General features: G+C 42.7%; 1 protein-coding gene across 1 annotated transcript in view; it reads right to left on the reverse strand.

The window, feature by feature from the left end:
* Positions 1-24,679, reverse strand: part of LOC140187999 (solute carrier family 12 member 2-like) — an 81,586-nt gene that overhangs the window by 36,699 nt on the left and 20,208 nt on the right. The window contains exons 5-10 of the mRNA XM_072243867.1: positions 19,296-19,435; positions 17,925-18,035; positions 16,932-17,043; positions 8,175-8,302; positions 6,793-6,877; positions 4,333-4,487 (exon numbers count right to left, since the gene is read on the reverse strand). Coding sequence (XP_072099968.1) covers positions 4,333-4,487; positions 6,793-6,877; positions 8,175-8,302; positions 16,932-17,043; positions 17,925-18,035; positions 19,296-19,435 — 731 coding nt within the window. The remainder of the gene's footprint in view (positions 1-4,332; positions 4,488-6,792; positions 6,878-8,174; positions 8,303-16,931; positions 17,044-17,924; positions 18,036-19,295; positions 19,436-24,679) is intronic.

The raw sequence follows: 24,679 nt of genomic DNA on the forward strand, positions 1-24,679 counted from the left end.
ATGACTCTGTGATTTCAGTCTCTGAGGCCGACACGAGACCATCCTTCAGTAGGGTGAACGCACAAAAAGTAACTGACCCAGACAAGTACTAAATACCTGTGCTGATGAACTGGCTGGAGTGTTCACTAACATGTTTAACCTTTCTCTTCAGCAGTCTGATGTACCACTTGCTTCAAGCTTCAATCATATTGGTGCCCAAAACATGGTAACCTGCCTCAATGATTATCGTCCAGTAGCACTTACATCCACTATGATGAAGTGCTTTGACAGGTTGGTGATGAAACATATTGACTCCCGCTTGAGGAGCAACTTGGATCCACTATAATTTGTCTACCGTCACAAAAGGTCAACAGCAGATGCCATTTCATTGGCTCTTCACTCAACCCTGGAACATCTGGACAGCCAACGTACACACATCAGAGTGCTCTTCGCTGACTACAGCTCAGTATTCAACACCATCGTCCCCACAAAACTAATCAACAAGCTCCAAGACCTAAGCCTCAATACCTCCTTGTGCAACTGGATCCTTTATTTCCTCACTTGCAGACCTCACTCAGTTCAGATTGGCAACAACATCTCATCCACAGTCACCATCAGCACAGGAGCACCACAAAGCTATGTGCTTAGCCCCCTGCTTTACTCGCTTTATACTTAAGACTGCAAATTCAATACCATGTTCAAGTTCACTGATGACCCACTGCTGTTGGCTGAATCAAAGGTGGTGACGAATTGGCAAACGGGAGGAAGATTTAAGATCTGATTGAGTGGTGCCCACAACAACAAGCTCTCGCTCAATGTCAGGAAAACCAAAGAGCTGATTATTGACCACAAGACAAAGAATTAGAGGGTCCACGTGCCGGTGCTCATTATGGGATCGGGAGCAGAGAATGTCAGTAATTTTAAATTATTGGGCATTATCATGTCAGAGGATCTGCCGTGGGATCATCACGCCAGTGCCCCTTATAGAAGTTCCTGCTGATTAGCATATCATCTAAAACTCTGGCAATCTTCTATAGATGCACAATGAAAAGTATCCTGACTGTTATCATTACGGTGTGGTATGGAAAAGCTAACACCCGAGAATGGAAAAGTCCAAAACTAATGGTGGATATGCCCACTTCATCACATATACAAAGAGCTCTACCACAAGCAACCAACATCCATCAAGGACCCCCACCATTCAGGTTCTCTTCTCACTGCCAGCATCAGGAGCCTTAGGTCCCATATCAGCAGGTTCAGGAACAGTTATTACCCTTCAACCATCAGGTTCCTTAACCAGCATGGACATCTTCACTCACCACAACACCAAACTAATCATTGAACACAATCTTTGGACTCATTTTCAAGGACTCAAGTTCTCAGTTTTATTTATTTACATGTTCATTATTATTATTATTATTGTTTTATTTTTATTTTTTCACAGCTCAAGCTGGTAAAACCTGAGGTACGGGCATAGCCAAGCACAGTTACTTCTCATTTGCTAGGAACTTTCAGGCTATTCTAATGGTGTTTAGTATTGTGCCTTTCTGGAGATATAAATACTGTTGTGTAGGCCTAATTGTTTAATGCTGTTGAGTAGTGATTTTGGGATGATACCAGTCTGTAGTTATTACTACAGGAACAATATATAACCTGTTCATGTTCCATAGATTATCAATTTCCTCATTTAATTCAGCATATTACTGGTGTTTTTCACTTATTGATTTCTGTGCTATGTGTGTTTGGAATGGCTATATCTAGTAAACAAGTTTTTCTTACTTGTTTATCCTGTAATATTATATTTGGATGGTTATTATGGATTGTCCTACCTGTAATAATAGATCAGTCATAATATAATTTGTAGGACTTGGACTCTAAAACGAGATCACGCTTGTATTTATAGTCAAGTATGGTGTTATTGTTATTGCTTGCTTCTTTTTCTATTTGCACAGTCTGACAGTCTTTTTGTGTGTAGTTTTTCATTGATCCTATTGTACCCCTTTATTCTACTCTGAATGCCTGCAAGGAATTGAATCTCAGGGAAGTATTTGGTGACATATACATAGCTTGATAATAAATATACTTTGAACTTTGGAAGTTTGATAAAAGTTAAAGCTGGTTGATGAGATATTTCTCAAGCTCCTATGAAAGATAAGGAATAAGATTATCGAGGTCCCGACAGATTTTAAGATCTCACTGGGCACAGGGAAAGTACCAGATTACTAAAGGACAGCAAATACAGTCACTTTATTCAAGGGCAGCAGGAATAAACCAGTCACAATCCTGCGAGTATGATATTGGTGGTAGGGATGTTAATGGAATAAAATTCTGAGATAGGATTAATCACACTTGGAAAGACAGGAACTAATCAAAGATAATCAACATGACTTAATTAGGTGAATGATTTCAATGAACTTTTCAAAAGAACAAAAATGCATTACTGAGGGAAGTGTGGTTAATATAATCTACAGAGACTTCATTAAGACTTTTAAAAAGATTCCTCATGGGAAATTGATCCAAAGGGTTAGGGCCAGTAGGATCCAAAACAAGTTGGCACACTGGGTCTAAAAATGTCTTGGTAATAGAAGACAGAGGGTAAAGGTGCAGAGTTGTTTTGAGATTGGAAGCCTGTGACCAGTGATACCACAGGGAGCAAAATTGGACCATTGCTGTATGTTGTACACATGACTAATTTGGACATGAATGGTGGGACTATGATTAGTAAGTTTACCAAAGACAGAACATTTGGTTTTGTTACTGATAGTGAGAAGGATAACAATAGACTGTTGGATGATATTGATCAGTTGGTAAGATAGGCAGGGCAACAACAGATGAACTTTAACCCTGAGTTTGAGGTGATACACTATTGGAGGACCAATAAGGGTGGGGTAACCACAATGAACGGTAGGTCACCAAGGAGTGGTGGGGAACAGAGGGGCCTTAGAATGCAAGCCCAGTGATCCCTGAGGGCGACTGTACAAGTAGATAAAGCTGGTGAAAAAGAGTATTTAGTATATAAAAACTAGAGAAGTTATACTAAACTATATGAACATTGATTAGGACACAGCAAGAATTCGCCGTACAATTCTGGTTATCACACTACAGAAAGGTTATGAAAGCACTGAAGAGTTCACAGTGGAGATTTTCCAGGATGTTGCTTGGGATGGAGCATTTCCATTACAAGGATTTATATTCCTGGGAACACAGGAGGATGACAGGGGGTAAAGCGATAGCCGTACAATTTTATGAGCGGCATAGATTGTGTAGATGGGTTGGAAACTTTCACCTATAGCAGAGGTACCCTAATATAGAGGGTCTAGGTACAAGGTAAGGCACATGAAGCTCAGATGAAGTTAGGTGAAATGAATGACTTGGGGGGGGGAGGGGGGTCAAGTACACCTACAACGTTTAAGCAGTAGTTAGATACACACTTGAATAGATAATGCACAAAGGCTACAGACCAAGAGCTGGAAAATGGGATTAATATACACTCAGTGGCTACTTTATTAGGTACACCTGCTTGTTAATGCAAATATTTAATCAGCCAATCATGCAGCAACTCAGTGCGTAAAAGCATGCAGACATGGTCAAGAGGATTAATTGTTGTTCATCAGAATGGGGAAGTAATGTGATCTTAGTGACTTTGACTGTGGAATGATTGTTGGTGCCAGACAGTGTGGTTTAAGTATCACAGAAGCTGTGGATCTCCTGGGATTTTCAAGCACAGCAGTCTCTAGAGTTTACAGAGAATGGTGCAGCAGTTCTGTGGGGGAAAGCGCCTTGTTAATGAGAGGTCAGAGGAGAATGACATGACAGGAAGGCGACAGTAGCTCAAATAACCATGTGTTACAGCAGTGGTATGCACGCAGAAGAACATCTTTGAATGCGCAAGCTATCAAGCCTAGAAGTAGGTGAGCTACCACAGAAGAAGACCTCAAACATACACCCAGTGTCCACGATATTAAAAACAGGAGGTACCCCACAAAGGAGCCTCTGAGGGTAGATAGGGTCATTGATGGTGAGTATGAATACGGCGGGTTGTCTTGACAATTTTTGCTTTTGTTGTTCTTATTTCCTTCCCCTTCTCGTCAATTAGTTAGCTTGTTTGTTGCACAGAGATGGTCTATAATGCTTGGGAGGCACATGGATTAATTAGGAAACAGACATAACTTTGTAGAAAAAGAGTCCAGCGGTTCAGATTCTTGTTCCAAGAAAAGTTTCAACTAACTTAAAAGTCAATGGTGGCGAGTTGTGTCCAATAGTCACTGCAAAATCCCAGGTCCTTGTGCAGATATATAAACACACAGGCACCTCTAACCTTTTAAAGGATGCAACGTCTATTTGGTTCCTCACCTGAAAGTTGTTCATCAGGCCATATTCACACCTGCTCTCTGTGCAGGAAGAAAAGTTAAACCCCAGGGTACAGGCTGTGGTAGAACAGTTAGTCACTGCACCAGGAGTCAACATGTCAGTCAAATTCCCTGTAGCAAAGCGTACAATGCAGGAAGCTGGTTTAAAAAAAAAACAAATTGTGAAAGAGAAGAATAAATAATAAATAAATATAGCAAATGAATTAGAAGTAGGAGCTGCCCATCATCTCCTATGCTTGTTCTGCTTTTCAGTGAGGCTGTGGTCAATCCTTCACTTCACAGCCACTTCCCTCCAGTAATCCCATATTCCTGGATCCTTTATGAACCAAACAGTTTTGACCTTTGTTTTGAATACTGGGCCTCCATTTTCCTTGAGTAGAAAATTCCAGAGATCCTCTACCTTCTGTTTTTCCCCAATTCATTCTGAATGGCTGATATTTAACATTCTATCAAGACCCTGTTTAATTGGAACAATGCGTCTCTGCTCTAATATTGAAATCCTCTTCCAATAAAGGCCAACATATTCTTTGTCTACTGTGCAAGAGTGAGAGAGACATGGTGAGGAAAGCTTCTTGGAGGCTGATTTTACTCAACTTTGTAGAAAAAAATTCCAATAGTTCAGCTTCTTGTTCCAAGGAAAGTTACAACTAACTCGAAAGTCAATGATGGTGAGATTTGTCCTCCAGTCACTGCAAAATCCCAGGTCCTCGTGTTCGTCAGGTCTGGCACCACCAAAGGTTCTTGTGAATTCTATCACCTGAGATTCCACTCAGTTAGGTAAAGAACAGAGATGGGGAAAACTGAAGATGCTGGAAATCCAAAGCAACACACACAAAATGCTGGAGGAACTCAGCATCTATGGAAAAGAGTACCCAGTCGACGTTTTGGCCCGAGACCCTTCATCAGGACTGGGAAAAAAGATGAGAAGTTAGAGAAGGTGGGGGAAGGTTAGACAAGTATAGGGTGGTTGGTGATAGCTGAAACCGGGGGGGGGGGGGGGGGGGGAGGGGTGAAGTAAAGAACTGTGAAGTCAATTGGTGAATGAGATAAAGGGCTGGAGAAGGGGAAATCTGATAAGAGGGAGTAGAAGGCCATGGAAGAAAGAGACAGGGAGGTGCAGCACAGGGAGGTGATGGGAGGAAAGGAGATAAGGTGAGAGAAATGGGGGAATAGTGAGGGGGCGGGGCCACTACTTTTCTGCTTTCCACAGGGATCGCTCCCTACACAACTCCCTTGTCTATTCATCCCTCCCCACTAATCTCCCTCCTGGTACTTATCCTTGCAAACGGAATAAGAGCCACATCTGCCCCTACACCTCCTCTTTCACTGCCATTCAGGGCCCCAAACAGTCCTTCCAGGTGAAATGACATTTCATCTGTGGGTTGACTAGGGTTAGGGTTAGGGTCTGTATCCAGTGATGTCAGGGTGGCCTCCTGTATATAAATGATACCCAACATAGATCGGGAGACCGCTTCACCAAGCACCTACATTCCGTCCGCCATAAAATGCAGGATCTCCCAGTGGCCACCCATGTTAATTCCATTTCCTATTCCAACATGTCAGTCCATGGCCTCCTCTACTGCTGTGATGAGGCCACACTCAGGTTGGAGGTGTGTGGTGCGTGGGCAAGTGGTTAGGGCGTTGGACTAGCGATCTAAAGGTCGTGGGTTCGAGCCTCGGCCGGGGCAGCGTGTGTGTCCTTGAGCAAGGCACTTAACCACACAATGCTCCAGTCTACCCAGCTGAGAATAGGTACCGGCAAAAATGCTGGGGGTTAATCTCACGATAGACTAGTGTCCTATCGGGGGGGTAGTCTCGTACTCTCAGTCGCTTCATGCCACAGAAACCAGCATAAACACTGGCCTGATGGGCCACGTGGCTCATGACAGACTTTAAACTAATCACGTTGGAGGAGCAACACCTTATATTCCGTCTGGGTAGCCACAACCTGGTGGCATGAATATCGATTTCTCAAACTTCTGGTAATGGCCCACCACTTCACCATTCCCCATTCCTGTTTCCCTCTCTGGCCTTTTCTCCTCACCCACCATCACCTCCCTCTTCCCTTTCTTTCATGGTCTTCTGCCTTCTCCCATCTTTTTCAGCCCTTTATCTCTTTCACCAATCGATTCCCAGCTCTTCACCCTTCCCCCTCTGCCGGAATCACCTATCACCTACCACCTTATTCTTCTTCCTCCCCTCCCCCCCACCTTCTTGCACTGACTTCTCTTGTTTTTCCTCCCCCAGCCCTAATGAAGGGTCTCAGCCTGAAATATCAACTGTTAACTCTTATCCATAGATGTTCCCTGGTCTGCTGAGTTCCTCCGGCATTGTGTGTGATGCTTGGTAAAGAACAGGGTGCGAGATACAGTCACAGGGAATGTCATTACGGGAGGGGTTGGCGATGTGAAACGAGCAGGCGAGTTGGACACAGGAAACACACCTGCAGAAATGGCCACTCCTAGGTAAGTAGAAGATGTAATCAGAATTGCCAGGATCGTCCCCTTCGGAATAGCAGCTTGTGGATCCTAGAAGCAAAGAGCCAAAGGAAAGAAAATGGGATGAAAGCCAGTACAGAGCACTGCTTACGGATAGTTAGACGCCTATTCCTGTTGGAACTCTGTGGCAATAATGCATCGTTTTGCAGCAGTATCACCTGGCATCAGGACAGACCAAGGGTTCACCATGACTGGCCGTGGAAATTCCGACACCAGCAGTCTTGGGTTCCCCTCCAGTCCGTAAGAAACTCCGGTGCTCCCATGGGGCTGCTATTGTCAGTTGACAGTTCAATCATGCTGCATTTCAGCAACTTTTTAAATCATAACTGGGATCAACACTGACATTGTAATAAAAGTCTCCTCACTTCAGATAGGGGGAGCAAACTGTACACATCAATACCCAGTGTGGTGTGCACAGAGACAGGAAATCTACACACCAATACCCAGTGTGGTGTGCACAGAGACAGGAAATCTACATAAATACCCAGTGTGGTGTGCACAGAGACAGAAAATCTACACCAATACCCAGTGTGGTGTGCACAGAGACAGGAAGTCTACACACCAATACCCAGTGTGGTGTGCACAGAGACAGGTGTGTACAGGGAGGGCATACTCTGCTCATTATTCTGAGTGCAATGAAAACTTTCTTCCTCACTTAGTCTCTTCTTCCATAACTTACAGATCTCGCTGGTTGGTAAAGGAAATAAACCTTTCAGTTTCACCCTTAGCTTCTCATAATTTTATACATATTGATTAAAATCCCTACCAATGTGTCATCACAATCAATATTCTCCAGTCCTGGCAACATCCTAGCAAATCTCCCCTACACCCCCCATCTCCCGATGCCTTCATCTCTTCCCTGTAACGTGGTGATCAAAACTGTAAGCAGTGGTCCGGCTGTGGCCTCACTAGTGTTTTACCCATTTCTGGTCGGAACTCTCTGCCCATGTATACAGTGCCCAGGCAGCGAAGAGCTACAGGTGCAGGGGAAGCCTCTCGATACACATCCCAACCAGAGTTCAGGGATAAGTAATTTCCCCCAAAGAAGAACCCGCCTACCACAGTGGTAAGACTGATTTGACTCGGGCCATCCACCCTACCACCTGCCAGTCAGACAGGAGAGGAAAGTCAACAGCGTGGAAACCTTTAACATTTCAGTGCAGGCTGGATATGATTCCTGACTCCAGAGACATATCAATTGTTCTCCTAGCTTCCTGGCTGTTGGCTCTGTTGATGAGCCAGTACACTGAGCAGGAGTTCCATCTCACTGTTCCCTGCATTTACAAATCCCAATTATTCCAGCTCATTCCATTCATTAGATGCCTACTTGTAAATCTCCAGAAATGTTGACTCCTGCAAGGATACCAGTCGCTGCGGGGAAGAAGATGGAAAAAATGGAGAAGAAATTCTCCTCAGCCTGGAAACTGGGTCGAAGGTTCTCCAGAAAAATCTCAGCTATATGAAAACAATGGAGAAGTTTTAGTGACACAGAAGTGGAATGAACAAGCAACAAATACTAGTTCAAGAGTCACTGAATATCATAATAACCTAGTTGCTTTTCTTCCCCTCCCTTCATGACTCTGGACAGTAGCTTATTTGCAGCTAGTTTAACCAATTGGCTCTTTCATAGCTCCTTCCCAGTGAAGATGTCACCCTAATTCTCTTGGTTATTCCATCGTCCCTTTGGCCTTTTTGCAATACTCAAATTGTACTACAACCTTTGTACCTGTTGTTATATATTTATTGTATTTATTAATACCATGTACAGTATACTGTGGTCTTGATGCAAAGAATGAATTTCACTACACTCTGGTGCATTTAACAATAAACGAATCTGATCTAATGTCAGTTTATTCTGGAGATGATATGTCATCACAGACCGATCTTCCTCTCTAGTTCAGTAACATCAAAACTAATTGTAGTGATTTGCCAATTCAGCAAACACCAGAGGTGGAAACAGGGGCTTTCTTAGACTTTAGGTTCAGGGTCTGACATGGTGTTACACCCATTCAATATGAAGTCTTTTTGAAATTGTAATTTTTTTTTCAAAACAAGATGGTAATACTCACTGTACCCTAAGGAGGACCTGAAACTGGGCTACACATTGGCGGCCTCATTAGGGGATCAGAGGTGGAGAGAGTTAGTGATTTTAAATTCCTTTGCATTATCATATCAGAGGATCTGTCCTGGGACCAGCACGCAAGTCCACTTCAAATAAAGCTCAGCAGCTCCTTTGCTTTCTTAGAAGTTTGTACAGATTCGGAATGCCATCTAAAACTTTGACAAACTTCTATAGTTGCACAGTGGAGGGTATCCTGACTGGTTGCATCATGGTCTGGTATGGAAACACCAATGCCCAAGACTGGAAAATCCGACGAAAACTGGTGGGTGCAGCCCGGTTCATCACAGGCTCCCCCTGCCACTGAGCACATCTACAAAGAGCACTGCCATGAGAAAGCAGCAATCATCATCCAAGTTCAAAGTAAATTTATTACTAAAGTACATACAGTATATGTCACCATACACAGCCCTGAGATTCATTTTCCTGTGGGCATTCACAATAAATCCAAGAAGCATGATGGATTCAGTGACAGACTGTGTCCCCCACAACAAACAAGACAACAAACTGCACCAATACAAAACAGGAAAAATACAATCATTATAATAAAAAAAAAGAAATAAATACTGAGAAGATAAGTTGTAGAGTCCTTGAAAGTGTGTCCATAGGTTGTGGGAACAGTTCAATGATGAGACGTGTGAAGTTATTCCCTCTGGTTCAAGAGCCTGATAGGTGAGAGGTAATAACTGTTCCTGAACCTGGTGGTGTGGCTCCTGAGGTTCCTGTACCACCTTCCTGACGGCAGTAGTGAGAAGGCAGCAAGGCCAAGGTGTGGGGGGTCCTTGAGGATGGATGCTGCTTTCCTACAACAGCACTCCATGTAGATGTGCCCAATAGTCAGGAGAGCTTGACCCGTTATGGACTGGGCCATATCCACTATTTTTTGTAGGATTGTCCATTTTAGGACATTGGCGTTTCCATACCAGTCTGTGATGCAACCAGATTGCAAGGAACCTCGCCATCCAGGCCATGCTCTCTTCTCACTACTACCTCCGTGTAGGAGACACAGGAGACTTAGATCCTATACCACCAGGTTGAGGAACAATTATTACCCTACAACCATCCGATTCCTGAACCAGCGTGGACAACTTCCCTCAGCACAGCACTGCACACAGCCTATGGACTGACCACCTTTCAAGGACTCCACAACTCAACTCATGATCTCAATATTAGTTAATTAATTCATTTATTTATTTATTACTTTTATTTTTTTCTCGTCTCAAGCTGGTAAATCCTGAGGTATAGGCATAGACAATCACGCTCATTTGTCAGTTGCTAGGAACTTTCGGATTGTTCTAGTGTTTAGTATTGTGCCTTTCTGGAGATTTACATAAATATTGCTGTGTAGGCCTAACTGTTTAATGCTATTCCGTAGTGACTTTGGGATGGTACCAATTGTAGATATTACTATCAGGATGATGTATGCCCTGTTCATAAGATCAGATAAATATTTATCCTGAAGGAAATTATTTTTGCAAGGTTGCTCAGAAAACCTGTAAAAACAGAGAGCAACCTGGCTGGCTGCCATCTCATGACAGCATAGTGTTTCAATTTCCTCTTTTAATTCAGCACATTTCTGGGAAGGGGTCGGCAACTCTGAGCCAGAAGTTTGATGCATCCTTGTCAACATCTAGTCTGCTCAGATAGTGGGGTTGTCTTCTGTGGAGGGTCATGCTCCTCCATTAGTTAACTTCTCCTTCTGTAGTGATAATTTCTTCGTTTTTCTGGGTTGTGCTTTCATTAAGTTTTGTGGTGTGCACTCTTTATTAGAATTGCACATGCTTGTATGGAGTACGGAGTCCTATTTTCTTTGATGTAAATATATCCTTATAAATTCTCTCCGGGTTCCGGTGACGTCATCGTTCAGCATGGCAGCTTAAATCAATAGTTCCTCCGGAAAAACGCATATTTTGCCCCGTTAATCCATCAAATACAAGATCTTTCGAAAATATCTGAATTGATAAGGGGGGCAAGAATGGAGATAAATAAAGCACCACTGCGGAGCCTATGGAAGAGAGAGGTGTGGCGCGCGGCTCTCCTCCACCTGCGCGTGGCGGCGAGGCTGACGTGGGGCCTCGTGCGGGCGAAGCGGCAAATACCATGAAGATTCTGGAAGAGATAAGGGAAGTCCAAAAAGATAGAAAGCAGCAACTCAATGATATAAAGTCAGAGCTCGCCAACATCAATCAGAAAATAGCGGTGGCAGAGACTCGAATTGAGAAGGTGGAAGATTGCGTGCAAAACGTGGAACAAATACTAAGTAAGAAGGTAAAAATATTAAATCAACAAGAAAGTAAATTGCTTAACCAGGAGGGAAGATCGCGACGGAAAAATATCAGGATTTATAATGTTCCCGAAGGAGCGGAGGGATTATCGACGATGGACTTTGTAGACAAGTTGCTGTGGGAAGCGCTGGAGAGTCCCCAGACTATGGAGATTGAAATTGAGAGGGCGCATCGTTCGCACGACCAGCTGCCTCCCGGAAACAGACAAAACAAACTGCGCTCAATACAGGCATCCCACCCTGCAAAAACCCATTTCAGGGAGGTAGCACCATCAATTTGCGGGAGACTCCCGGGAGAGGTGTGATGTCTGCAATAGAGTAGCTCCTTAGCAGCTAGCCAGCTAGTTTAAATAACGTTAGCTGCGCTAATGAACGAATGACACCTGTTAAACTCACCTCAACACGTCTTTACAGTCTTAACCCACCATGGACAATAGAAAAGTCACTGTTGCAAACAGTGCAGCGAGCAACACTGTCATTATTTTGACCCCTATTAGGCAGGGGTACACTTTAGTGTAGTCTGGGGTGACGTACGTTTTATATTTTCTTCGGAACACTCTGCCACTCTGACTTTTTTTGGAACTCTCTCGCTCTCTCGATCGTGGTCACTCTCACGCGCTCTGTCTCTCGTGGTCGCGCTCGCGCTTGCTTTCTTGCTCTGTCGGGCACGCGCTCTCGTGGTCGCTCTCACTCGCGATCGCTCTCGCGCTTTCTTTCCCGCTGTCTCTCTCGCGCGATCGCTCTCGCTGTCTCTCTCGCGCGCTTGCTTTCTTGCTCTTGTGCTCGCTCTCTCACTCTCTCTCACGCTTGCTCTCAAAAAAATCAATTTCCAGGGTATTGTATATAATTTGCGGGCATCAGGGAGCCGCTATTAATTTGCGGGAGACTCCCGGAACTTCCAGGAGAGGTGGGATGTCTGTCAATAGTACTTAAATTCCTTCGATTCAAGAGCAAGGCGGAGATTCTACGAAGGGCCTGGGGTATGGGGTAAGAAGAGGGTTTTTTGGAACGGGAAGTTAATATATTTCGATCATGATTACTCCCCCCCCCCCCACAGTCCTACAGAACTGGAAGGAATATTCCAAAGCGAAACAAATATTAAAGCAAGAAAAGATTAAATTCCAAACCCTGTACCCTGCTAAACTCAGGGTATTTTACCAAGAAGGGATATGACTATACCAGACGGTGGAAGAGGCGACTACAGACATGAACAACAGAGGACTGTCCATTAGCATGGTCAAACCGAGGGAAAGTCTGGCTGAGCAGTTATCCCGAACTGCTTGGGAAGTAGTAAGAGAACCTAGAAAGCAGGAGACGGGAACAGGACGAGAGAAGGATATTAGGAAGAAACTGTCAGTTCTCCGAGGGCAGCCCTCACCTCCTCCAGAAGAGCCATAAGGTTTGGCTAACTTTAAAAGTGCTGAAAAACTAAATGGAAACAAAAATGGACGGTGATGTACCTATCTCAAGAAATACGTGTTATAGTTTTAACCTAGAAAGGGGCAGGAGACAGGGTTGTGCATGGTCACCGCTACTCTTCGCATTATATCTGGAACCATTAGCTCAATACATCAGACAAAATGAAGATATCAGGGGAATTACTATTAAAGGGACAGAGCATAAATTGGCCTGTTACGCGGATGACATTTTGATCTATCTAGGGCAACCAACATACTCTTTACCTAAATTAATGCAATCCTTTGAACAATATGGCCAATTATCAGGATACAAGATCAACATAGATAAAACCCAACTACTTTCATATAACTATAGCCCACCAAGAGAAATTGAAAGTAGATACCCTTGGGCATGGCAAACAGAGTCCATCAAATATTTGGGCATCATTATGCCAAAAGATTTGGCAAAATTCTCAGAATTAAGGAAGATATAACAAGATGGAACCTAATTCCTTTTCTTGGTCTCAGTTCAAGGATTGAATCTATTAAAATGAATATATCGCCCAGACTACTATATCTCTTTCAGACCCTACCAATAGAGATTAACCAAAATCAATTCAATGAATGAACAAGATGCTATCAAGATATATATGGTAAGGTAAAAGGCCTAGGGTTTGTCCCAAAACTTTGCAATTAGCCGAGAAAAAGGGGGGATGGGGCCTACCTTCTCTTAGAGATTTTTATTTTTCAGCACAGTTGAGAGCCATGATATGCTGGTGCAACCCATCATATGGCGCTCAATGAAAAAACATTGAGGAGAGGATACTTTCCATCCCCATACAGGCAATTTTGGCTGATAACAATCTACAAAGTTATATAAATAATATTGACAACCCTTGGGTGAAACGGACTCTAAAAATATGGAAAACTACTATAAAAGAATATAAACTAGAGAGAGACATTGCAATTCTTAAATGGTGTGCATACGACTCGGATTTTACGCTGAAAAATCTAGCATCCAGTTTAAAGGACTGGACAGCTAAAGGAATAACAGCTATTTGCAATATAATGAAAGAAGGAACACTGCTCAGTTTTGAAATGCTCAAAGAGAAACACTTATTAGAAAAACAAGACTTTTACCGGCATTTACAGATGCGACAGTATGTTAATAGGATGGTTAAAAATGTAACCAAGGCAAGTACATGTCTGATAGAGCTATTTAGAAAAGCATATAATTCAGACAATGGTAGTAGAATAATTTCAAGCATTTATAAGGGTTTGTCAAGTCTTAAAACACATTCAACTTCATACATTAAAACAAAATGGGAGAAGGAAGGAGGAATAATAATATCTGAGGAAGACTGGACAATAATATGGAGGTATCAATGGAAGGGTACCAGTTCACAGAAATGGAGGGAGTTCGGGTGGAAAAACTTGATAAGATATTTTATTACACCCTCTCAGAAATCCCATTATGATAGTAACCCCCCCTGCTTGCTGGAGAAATTGTGGAAATCAAAATGCAAATCATTATCATATTTTCTAGGAATGCCCATTATCAAAGACTATTGGAGTGGGATACATAATGCCCTACAAGACATCTTTAAATGTGAAACACCCTTCGAGAGTAAGACCATATATTTTGGGTATATACCTCAAGAATGGTTGAAAAGAGATAAGTATTTAATGAATGTACTGCTGGTGGCTGGTAAAAAGACCTTTACTAGGAAATGGTTATCTCAGGAGAGCCCAATTTTAAGTGTATGGATGGAAATTACAATGGACATTTACAAACCGGAGAAGATAACAGCATCTGTTAATCATAAGTTGGAACTATTTTATTCATACTGGGAAAAATGGTTTAACTACATAACACCTCATAGGCCTGATTTTATTCTCACAAGTCAATGAATATGTTGTAAAAAAAAATTACTCCCTACTCTGTACATAGTTTTCTTCTTTTGATTGTCCTTTCTATAAGTGTATTCCTCAGATAAATATTATGTGGAGATTTGTGACAAATATGATTATATGATATATATGTACAGTATCTGAAATACATCTTATGGAAATGTATGTTTGATGATGAAATTCAATAAAAAATAAATTACAAAAAAAAAGTTCTATCTGGCTCTTGTGTAATTTTTTTTTCTGTTATTCCTCTTCTTTCTTCTGTCCTAGATTGTTTGGTTCCTAAGGTTGTCATAGCCAGGGGAGGTAGTGGGGATAAGCTCCCACTCCTATAAAGTGCTCCTAATGGTGTGCGTCTCTAACAGACTCTGACAACCAAGTCCAACTCTTGGCCTTCCGTGTGGCTTAGCTACTAGGCCTGGCAGACTATTTCTACTGTCAAGAGGAGAGGCAAAGGCGGGCAACTGGCACCTCAAAACCAGTTGCTTCGGCCAGGTGGGGCTCGTCAGCTTCGTCAGCTGCCGCCTGCCTAGGAGAAGGAAAACTCTGATTTTAAACCTGCGCTGCTTTACAGCCATACCCAACTATGGGAAAGGCTTCGGGAGTAAACCACAAGGAAGGAATCTGGAGCCGGGGTCCCTGAGGAAGTTTAATGTCGTTTACAACTTCACTCTGGCAACCTCTGCGATAACACTGGTGCCAAGCTGTATCAGCACTTGCCCTTTCCTTAGACTACATCAGTGACGTGCAGAGGAGGAACCTGCTGCATGGGCGGCAGCCGGTTCTTCAAATCTTCCCGCCCAGGCTTGCACCCTGGAGAGGACACAGTCCACCAGAGGCGCAAACCCATGATCCCCTGGGACCGACAGCTGCCTACTAGGTGGTGTTAATCTGAGTGTGTTCGAGTGTACATAATGTTTTTATAAAATCTGTCATCTCAGTTCTTATTTTTCTTTGTAAATTTTCCAAATTGGTTTCAGACCAAGATATTATGTCAAAAGAATACATTGGTTGTATTGTATCCTGCTGCTCTGTTTTATATTCTACTAGCTGTATTGCACCTTTCTTTATGTTTAATGTTCTGCACTTATCTAGTTCATGCTTATATCTTTAGAAAATAGTTCTGCTATTTAAATTAATTGCTTTAGCTTTACTGATGAAGGAGCATATAATTTCAAATTGTCCATGTATAGAAGGTGTGTCAAGGTATAGTTCATTTGGTTGTTTCTGGTTTGATGCCCTATTTTCAACCGATTCAGTAGAGAGTGGATTTAAAGCTAGACAAAACAAAAGTGAGCTTGGAGAGTTGCTCTGGAATATTACCACTGCCGGTATTTTTCCAGTTGTGAGTATTTTTTTAAATTATTGCTTTTATCATATCCATTGTAACTTCAGGTGTTCGCAAATCTTCAATTGTGAGAGTGCATTCATTTGCCTCCCTAATCCAGCTTGCTTCTTGATTGTGCGTTTGACCAGATATTAAACTAGAGGTTCATTATCCCTGTGTTTGTTGGTAATTCTGTGCTGGGGTTGGTGATATTTCAGTGTGTCAAACATAGTTTCAATGTCCTGTATAAAGCCTTTTCATTGTTCCTGAACCGATAATTCTGTTTTCTTGCACATTTCATGTATCTATTTAGTCTGGATTTGTATGCACCAACCTTTTGTTTTAGTGTATTTATAAATTCAATAGTGCTTTTGTTAGGTTGATTATATTTTGTGTGGACCTTATATTTTCTTGTATTTCTGTAGCTTTGAGTTTGATCTCCCAAAAGTAATTCAGGGGGAAAGGATTGAGGAACAATTGGCTACCTTTTCTAATGAAGTAATTGGTTATAAAGAAAAGATTATATAAAGATGTTCAACAGTGCATAATCATCTGACTGGGCAATGAAGGAACCTAATCATCTTCCAGTGGTGTATGAAAGCACAGCATGGTAACAATGGACATCAGTAGGAAGACTGCAAGCCAGGACATCTGTTCATAAATGAAACCTCCAGGAATAAATCCAACTAGAGTCAGCTATCCTAACTGTGAGTTGCAAAATATTCTAATTCTACTCTACTAAAAAATCTCAGAGCATATGTTTGCACCTAATGTACTCCCAAAACATCTTAGGACTGTCCTGCATATTGAATGAATATTGGGTATCTTTACATGTTGTGTTTTTACACCAGCTCCAGGCATGGGAATGCAATGCAGGAATGATTTGGATTATTTTATTTTAGTGGCTATACAGCTCCCAGAGCTTGTTTTAGGGAAGGGTATTTACACAGCATCAAAATACAATCAAGTTCCATGATGTGAACTCCCTTCCACCTTGCCTACAGCTGCATATCTAACAAATAAAGATAATTACAACATATACCAACCTCGGTAATTAAAGAATCCTTTGGAGTTTTTCTCCTGGTCACTTGGCAGGAAAGTACCAATGACGAAGTTACCAATAGCAACGAGTAAGATTGCAAGAAGAACAACCTGGATCTAAATTCAGAAGGCAAGCAACAGATTACATACATTTTCATGGTTTTAAACAGCAGTCTGAGGCTTGGATTCAACTCTTCAATAATCACAGGGTAACAGAAGAGAAAAGTCTAAAAGAAAGGACGAACCACAGTCTACTGAGAATAAGGAGATTGATGATGGAAGGGAATACAGCAGCGAATCAGCAAACACAAGGAGGTTAGGGGGGGCATCAGTGACTCAGTGCTTAGCAGCTGCTGAAACTTGAATGTGGTCCATTGCATCTCTTAGGTCTGTGGTGACCTCCAACAGACCAAATAAAGGCATACATTTGTGTAAAAACCTGCACAGACACAAAACCCTCAACCTAATGCAACCTTGACATTAATAAAGAAACTCCTGAAAGCTGCATCTACACCACTGACCCACCAATATTTAGCAGTGAGGTCTCATAGAAGGGTTTGCATAGGACTGTGTCCCCAACAAACAGCTTAACATTGACCCAAAGGATAGGAACTGGTGAGGAGAATATCAGTAACCATCTATTGATCGCAGACAGTCCATTGAATAAATGATTACATCCACACCACTGGAATATCAAATGCCTTCCAATAGAGACTCTAAGCTCTGACACTGGATCCTATCATAAGCTCTTGTCCAGGTCAAAAACTTGCCAGCAGTTTCCTAATGAATTATCTGATAATATTTAAAATTATAACTTGGCTTAAAAACCTGAATATGCTGCTTTAACTTTGTGGAACTGATCACCATAATCGGATATATCATAGAGAAAAGTTGGTGTTTAAATATAAACAAGCTCCCTCCAGGTGTTGAAGAATGAGGAGAAGCAGGAAGGGAACCAGATCATTAACATTAAGCAGTGCTGCCTTTGAAAAACTTACCTTTGCCTCCCATTCCATCCCAGCTGCCGAGATCCCCAGGAGAAGGGTCACGGTAATGGTGCCAATAATGCGAACATTGTTAATTTTATCGACCATGATTATTCCATGCTCCTTTCAGAAGTGATCAAATCAGAAGGAACACATTAAATCATAGAATCAACCACATTCAGGGAGACCATTCTGTTCACTGGTCCTAAAAGGGCTGTCCCATCTCCTCTGCTCTGTCCCCATAACCCCAAGTATCTAACCCTTACAAATATATAGATGATTCCTTCTCACTCTGTTCCTTCAATCAGTGCATAGGTGCATAAAAATAATTCTCCCCTATCAAATTAGAATACTTAGCAACTATCTGAATCTTTATCATTTGGTTATCAATCTTTATGCCAATAAATGTAATTTTTCTTCACCAAACCTTTCATATTTCTTAAATTATTATGTTTGTTGCCAACTGTCTACATCCCATCCCCAACACCCCTCTGAACATCTATCATATTAGCAAATAGGAAATTCCAATGAGAATTCACCACCAACCTCTTTGCCTTTTACTGGGAGCTTTGCCAAACCTCAGTACGCAGACAGCCACTGCCATCTGTAGGAATCAGAAGAGGAACTTTTGATGGCTCTGGGTCTGTACTCGCTGGAATTTTGAAGGATCGGGGGGATCTCATTGAAACCTTTCGAATGTTGAACGGCCTAAACAGAGTAGATGTGGAAAGGATGTTTCCCATGGTGGGAGAGTCTAGGACAAGAGGGCGCAGCCTCAGAATAGAAGGGGATCCATTTAAAACAGAGTTTTGGAGAAATTTCTTTAGCCAAAGGGTAAATTTGTGGAATTTGTTACCACAGGCAGCTGTGGAGGCCAGATCATTAGGTGTATTTAAGGCAGAGCTTGATAGATTCTTGATTGGACATGGCATCAAAGGTTATGGGGAGAAGGCCAGGGAGTGGGGCTGAGGAGGGGAGAAAGGATCAGCCATCATTGAATGGTGGATCAGATTTGATGGGCCAAATGGCCTAATTCTGCTCCTATGCCTTCAATTAATTCTGCTCCTATGTCTTCAATTAATTAATATCTAGGTTCCGCAAATAACCAAATGCAAATCTACCCAAGTGTGTACTAGCAGGTCTTTCTGCCAGCGATGGTTTCATTTCAACAGTTGATGATGCCTTGAGCTGCACTCACATACAGCTTAGAAAGGGGCTAGGAGAAGAAAGTCTTTGGCTTATGCTTCCATTCCCACCTGCAAGTGATCAGGCAGACGACAGAACCCACCCAGCATTCTGTAAACACAATGTATAAAAGCAACTGAAGAGATCAGTAGGTGTTCATTACTATTGGAGAAAGGGAGATGACAAGCTGGAACTTACCGACAGCAGATCTTCAAGAGTTTCAGCAAAGCCCACCACATACATCGCCACTGCTACTGCATTGGCAAATGCAAAGATGAGGCCAATGGAGCCACCAAACTCTGGTCCTAAACTGCGAGAGATCAAGTAGTAAGCACCGCCTACACGACAAGTGAGAGAGAGTGAAAACACACGGAGATTTCAGATACCAAATACAAAATCATTTGCAACTCACAATAAAATAGATAGACCATAATTAAATATGAATATTTGAAGTTGGAAAGAGCAGGCAAGTAAGAGATAAAGAGTAAAATTCTCCTAGGATCAGTCCATGACCATTTCTTTGCTTGCTATGAATTTGTCTTGGATGTACAAGCCATAACTTCCATATCTACAGATGACACAAAATTTGGAGGCATGGTTAGATTAGATTAGATTAGATTATGAGGACACTCAGTCCTCGTTTATTGTCATTTAGAAATGCATGCATTAAAAAATGATACAATGTTCCTCCAGTATGATATCACAGAAACACAGAATAGACCAAGACTAAAATTGACAAAAACCATATAATTATAACATATAGTTACAACAGTGCAAAGCAATACCATAATTTGATAAGAGCAGACCATGGGCACAGTAAAAAAAAGTCTCAAAGTCCCAATAGCCCCAACATCTCACGCAGATGGTAGAAGGGAGAAACTCTCCCTGCCATGAGCTTCCAGCGCCGCAAACTTGCCGATGCAGCATCCTGGAAGCACCCAACCACAGTCCGGCTCTGAGTCCGTCCGAAAGTTTCGAGCCTCCGACCAGCCCTCCGACACCAAGCACCATCTCTGCCGAGCGCTTCGACCCCGCCCCGGCTGCTGAGCAACAAGCAAAGCCGAGGATTCGGGGCCTTCCCCTCCAGAGGTTTCGGATCACACAGTAGCAGCGGCAGCGAAAAAGGCATTTCAGAAGTTTCACCAGATGTTCCTCCGTCCTCTCACGTCTGCCTCCATCAAATCAGAATTGTGCATGGCATCCTACTTGACAGACATCATCACCGGAGTGGCCGTGCGCGCTGCATTGTGGTGCCATTTTCTCCTCCTCAGAATGTGGGGAGAATGGCAATACATCTCACAGAGGCTTACAGAACTGGGACATAGGGGGCAGGTGAAGTGCTATGTGGTTAAAAGGAGCGGGGGGAAAAATCTGGTAATTACAAACCTGGTAAATCAATTGGAAAATATTCTGAGTGACAGTAATAATGACTACTTGGATAGGCAAGGACTAATCAGAGATCATTAGATAATTTGACAACACCAGATCCTTTTTGAAGATGTAGCAAGGTCTATTGATGAGGTCCAAGCAGTAAATGTGGTCTACAAAGACTTCAGTAAGGTCTTAGACAAGATTCCATGTGGGAGACTGGTCCAAAAAAATAAGACTCAGAGCAAGTTTATAAACTGGATCCAGAACTGGCTTGGCAGTAAGAGAAAGAGGGTGAAGATAGGGAACTGTTTTTGTGATTTGATGCCTGTGATCAGTGATGTTCCACAAGGATTGGTGCTGGGAGCCTTGCTCTTTGTAATATATGTGAATGACTTGGGTGTGGCTATATGAGGAATGGTCAGATGATACATAAATTGATGGAATTGATTATCTATTTATTTAGAGATACAGTGAGGAACAGGCCCTTCTGGCCCAACGAGCTGCTCAGTGCAGCAACCCAGCTATTTAACCCTGGCCTAATCACAGGACAATTTACACTGGCCAGTTAACCTACGAACCAGTACTTTTGGACTGTGGGAGGAAACCAGAGCACCCGGAGGAAACCCACACAGTCACAGGGAAAACATACAAACACCTTACAGGCATCAAACTCTGAACTCTGATACCCCAAGCTGCTAAAACATCGTGCTAGGTGTGGAGCGGAGACTTAGATTATCGGGTAATTCAGGACCATCAGAGGTGGTGAAACGAAGAGGAGAGATGGTTTAATCCTATAAATGTGAGGTGATGGATTTTGTGAATACTACTGAGAATTACCAGTTCCTTAAGGTTGTTAAAGCCTGGGCTGGTAATGAGGCCAAGCTCCCACCACCTATTAAATGCTCCCAATGGCGTGTGACTCAAATACCCTATGACATCCAAGTCCAGCTCCTGGCCTTCACATGTGGCTTAGCAACTAAGCCTGGTGGAACCGTTTCTACAGATAAGAGAAAGGGCAAAGGCGGGTTACTGGCACCTTAACACCAGTTGCTTCGGGTAGATGGGGCTCTTCAGCCGTAGTTGGCAGCTCATCTCGGAGAAGAAAAACTCTGATCTCAAACCTCCGCTGCCTTGCGGCTATACCCACTCATGAGGAAGGCTTTGGGAGTAAATCCCGAGGGCAAATTCTGGAGCTGAAGCCCCTAAGGCAGTTGTACATTAGGTTCAACGCTGACTGGCAACTCCTGCGATGCTGCTGGTACCAAACTGTATTGGTCTCTGTCGTTCCTTTGGGTTCATCAGAGGAATGGAGAGAGGGGGCTTGCTACATGGACAACAGCTTGCTCTCCATATCGTACTGCCCAGGCTTGTGTATCTAGACAGCTAGGGTGCAATATCTATGGTTAACTCTGACCGACAGAGACCCTCACTCACTCACTGAGAATAGGATATAAACAACGAAAAGTAGGTTTCAAGGTATTCTTGAGGAACAGAGGTACCTTTGGTGAACAGATTGAAAGATCCTTGATAATGGCAGAATACATCAATAATATTAAGGAGGAGGGAGGAGAAGATTGCGACGCGACGCAGCGCGCGCGGCCGTTCCGAATGATATCGTATGTGTTAACTAGGGGGCCATCCACAATCCGGATTTGATGGAGACAGCCGTGAGAAGCACAGAGGAACATCTGGAGAAACTTCTGAAATGCCTGCTTCGCTGCCGCTGCTACTGTGCGATCGAGAATCTCTGGAGGGGAAGGCCCCAAATCCTCATCTTAGCCTATTGCCTGTTGCTGGGGCCGGGGTCGAAGCACTTGGCAGAGGATGGTGCTCGGTGTCGGTGGGCTGATCAGAGGCTTGAAGTTTTCGGACGGACTCGGAGTCGGACTGTGGTCGGATGCTTCCAGGATGCTGCATTGGCAAGTTTGCGGTGCTGGAGATTTACCGTCTGCGTGAGATGATGGGACTTCCGAGAGACTTTGAGACTTTTACCATGCCATGGTCTGTTCTTATCAAATTACGGTATTGTTTTGCACTGTTGTAACTATATGTTATAATTATGTGGTTTTTGTCAGTTTTTAAGTCGGTTTGTCATGTGTTTCTGTGATATCATTCTGGAAAAACACTATATCATTTCTTAATGCATTCATTACTAAATGACAATAAAAGAGGACTGCGTGTCCTCATAATCTAATCTAATCCAATCTAATCTAATATGGCTAGGAAGGCAAATGAGAGACCACCCTTCATTAGGTAGGGCATTGAATACAAGAGCAGGGAGGTTATACTTCAATTTCATAAAACATTGGTCAGAGGTCAGCTGGTCACCACACTGTAGGAATGCTGTAATCGTGCTGGACAGGATGCAGAAAAGATTGACCGGGATGCCGCCTGGATGAAGTGTTTCAGTTATGAGTTACTGTAGAGGCCAGGACTGTACTCCCTGCAGCACAAGAAGTTGCAAAGGGTCCTGATTGAGGCATGCAAGGAGTACAAATGGGTAGACTGGAGGAAACCTCTCCCCACATCAGAGACAGATAAAATACCTCTGATAAGGAATCTTTTTCACCCAGAGACTTGCAAGTACCTGGAACACAAGGCCGGAGAGTATGCTGGAGGCTGGTTCACTGACAGCTTTTAACAAGAGTCTAGCCAAAGCTTGGAAGGCTATGGGATAAGTTCTGGAATATGGGATTTATAGAGATGGGTGCCCACTGTTCACTGTAGGTATGATAGGCCAAATGACCTGTTTCCATGCCGTATGATTCCATGGCACACTAGGAAAGACCGAGAAGAGGCATTCTAAACTAGGTGAGGTATAAAAGTAGAGAGGGCTACATGGATAAGTGCAGAGTTCATTGAAAGTTGTGCAAGAGGTTAAGAAAGTGGCTAGATTGTTTTATAATGGGATCATTGTATACAAGAGGAATAAGTCACAACAAATCTTCATACACTCAGTGGCCACTTTATTAGCTAAACCTGCACTCATGCTCATGAATGCAAATATCTAAACAACGTTCAAAAGTTCAAAGTAAACATATCATCAAAGTACATATATATCACCATATACAACCCTGAGGTTCATTTTCTTGCGGGCAAACACAGTAAATGCAAGAACACAGTAGAATCAATAAAAGACTGCATCCAGCAGGAAGGACAAACAACCAATGTGCGAAAGAAACAAACTAGGCAAGCACAAAAATGAATAGATAAATAAATGAGCAATAATTATTGAGAACATAAGGTGAAGAGTCCTTCAAAGTAAGTCCATAGATTGTGGGAACTATTCAGTGATGGGGTGAGTAAAGTTATTCCCTTTGGTTCAAGAGCCTGATGTTTGAAGGGTTCCTGAACCTGGTGGTGTGGGTCCTAAGGCTCCTGTACCTTCTTCCTGATAGCAGCAGCGAGAAGAGGGCATGGCCTGGGCGGTGAGGTTTCTTAATAATGGATACAACTTTCCCACGATAATGTTTCATGTAAATGTGTTCAATGGTGGGGAGGATTTTATATGTGATGGACTGGGCCATATCCACAAGTTTTTTGTATGATTTTTCTTTCAAGGACACTAAAATTTCCATGCCAGGCCATGATGCAACCAGTCAAGATACTCTCCACCGCACATCAGTAGAAGTTTTCAAAGTTTTAGATGTCATGCCAAATCTTCGCAAACTCTTGGGGAAGTAGATGCGCTCCAGTGATTTTTTCATAATGACATTTAATCCCATTTCCAGCACTTATCCCTTAGATGTTTAATCATTCTATCATGTGGCAGTAACTCAATGCATAAAAGCATGCAGACATGGTCAAGTGGTTCGGTCGCTGTTCAGACTAAACATCAGAATGGCAATGAAATATGATTTAAATGGCCTGACTATGGAACAATTGTTGGTGTCAGATGGTGTGATTTGGGTATCTCAGAAACTGCTGCTCTCCTGGCATCTTTAAGCACAGCAGTCTTGAGAGTTTACAAAGAATGGTGTGATAAAAAAAATCAAGTGGGTGGCAGTTCTGTGAGTGAAAATGCCTTGTTAATGGCAGACTGGTTCAAGCTGTCAGGAAGATGACAGTAATTCAAATAATCATGCATTACAGCACAACAAACCTTGAAGTACTGCAGAAGAACAGGACCATACACTCAGTGTACCTAATAAAGTGGCCACTGAGTGTTAATCGCTGATTTTGTCACTATTGGGTCATTATGTCCAGATCAG

The sequence above is a fragment of the Mobula birostris genome, chromosome 26, assembly GCF_030028105.1.
Source record: "Mobula birostris isolate sMobBir1 chromosome 26, sMobBir1.hap1, whole genome shotgun sequence".
Classification (NCBI taxonomy): domain Eukaryota; kingdom Metazoa; phylum Chordata; class Chondrichthyes; order Myliobatiformes; family Myliobatidae; genus Mobula; species Mobula birostris.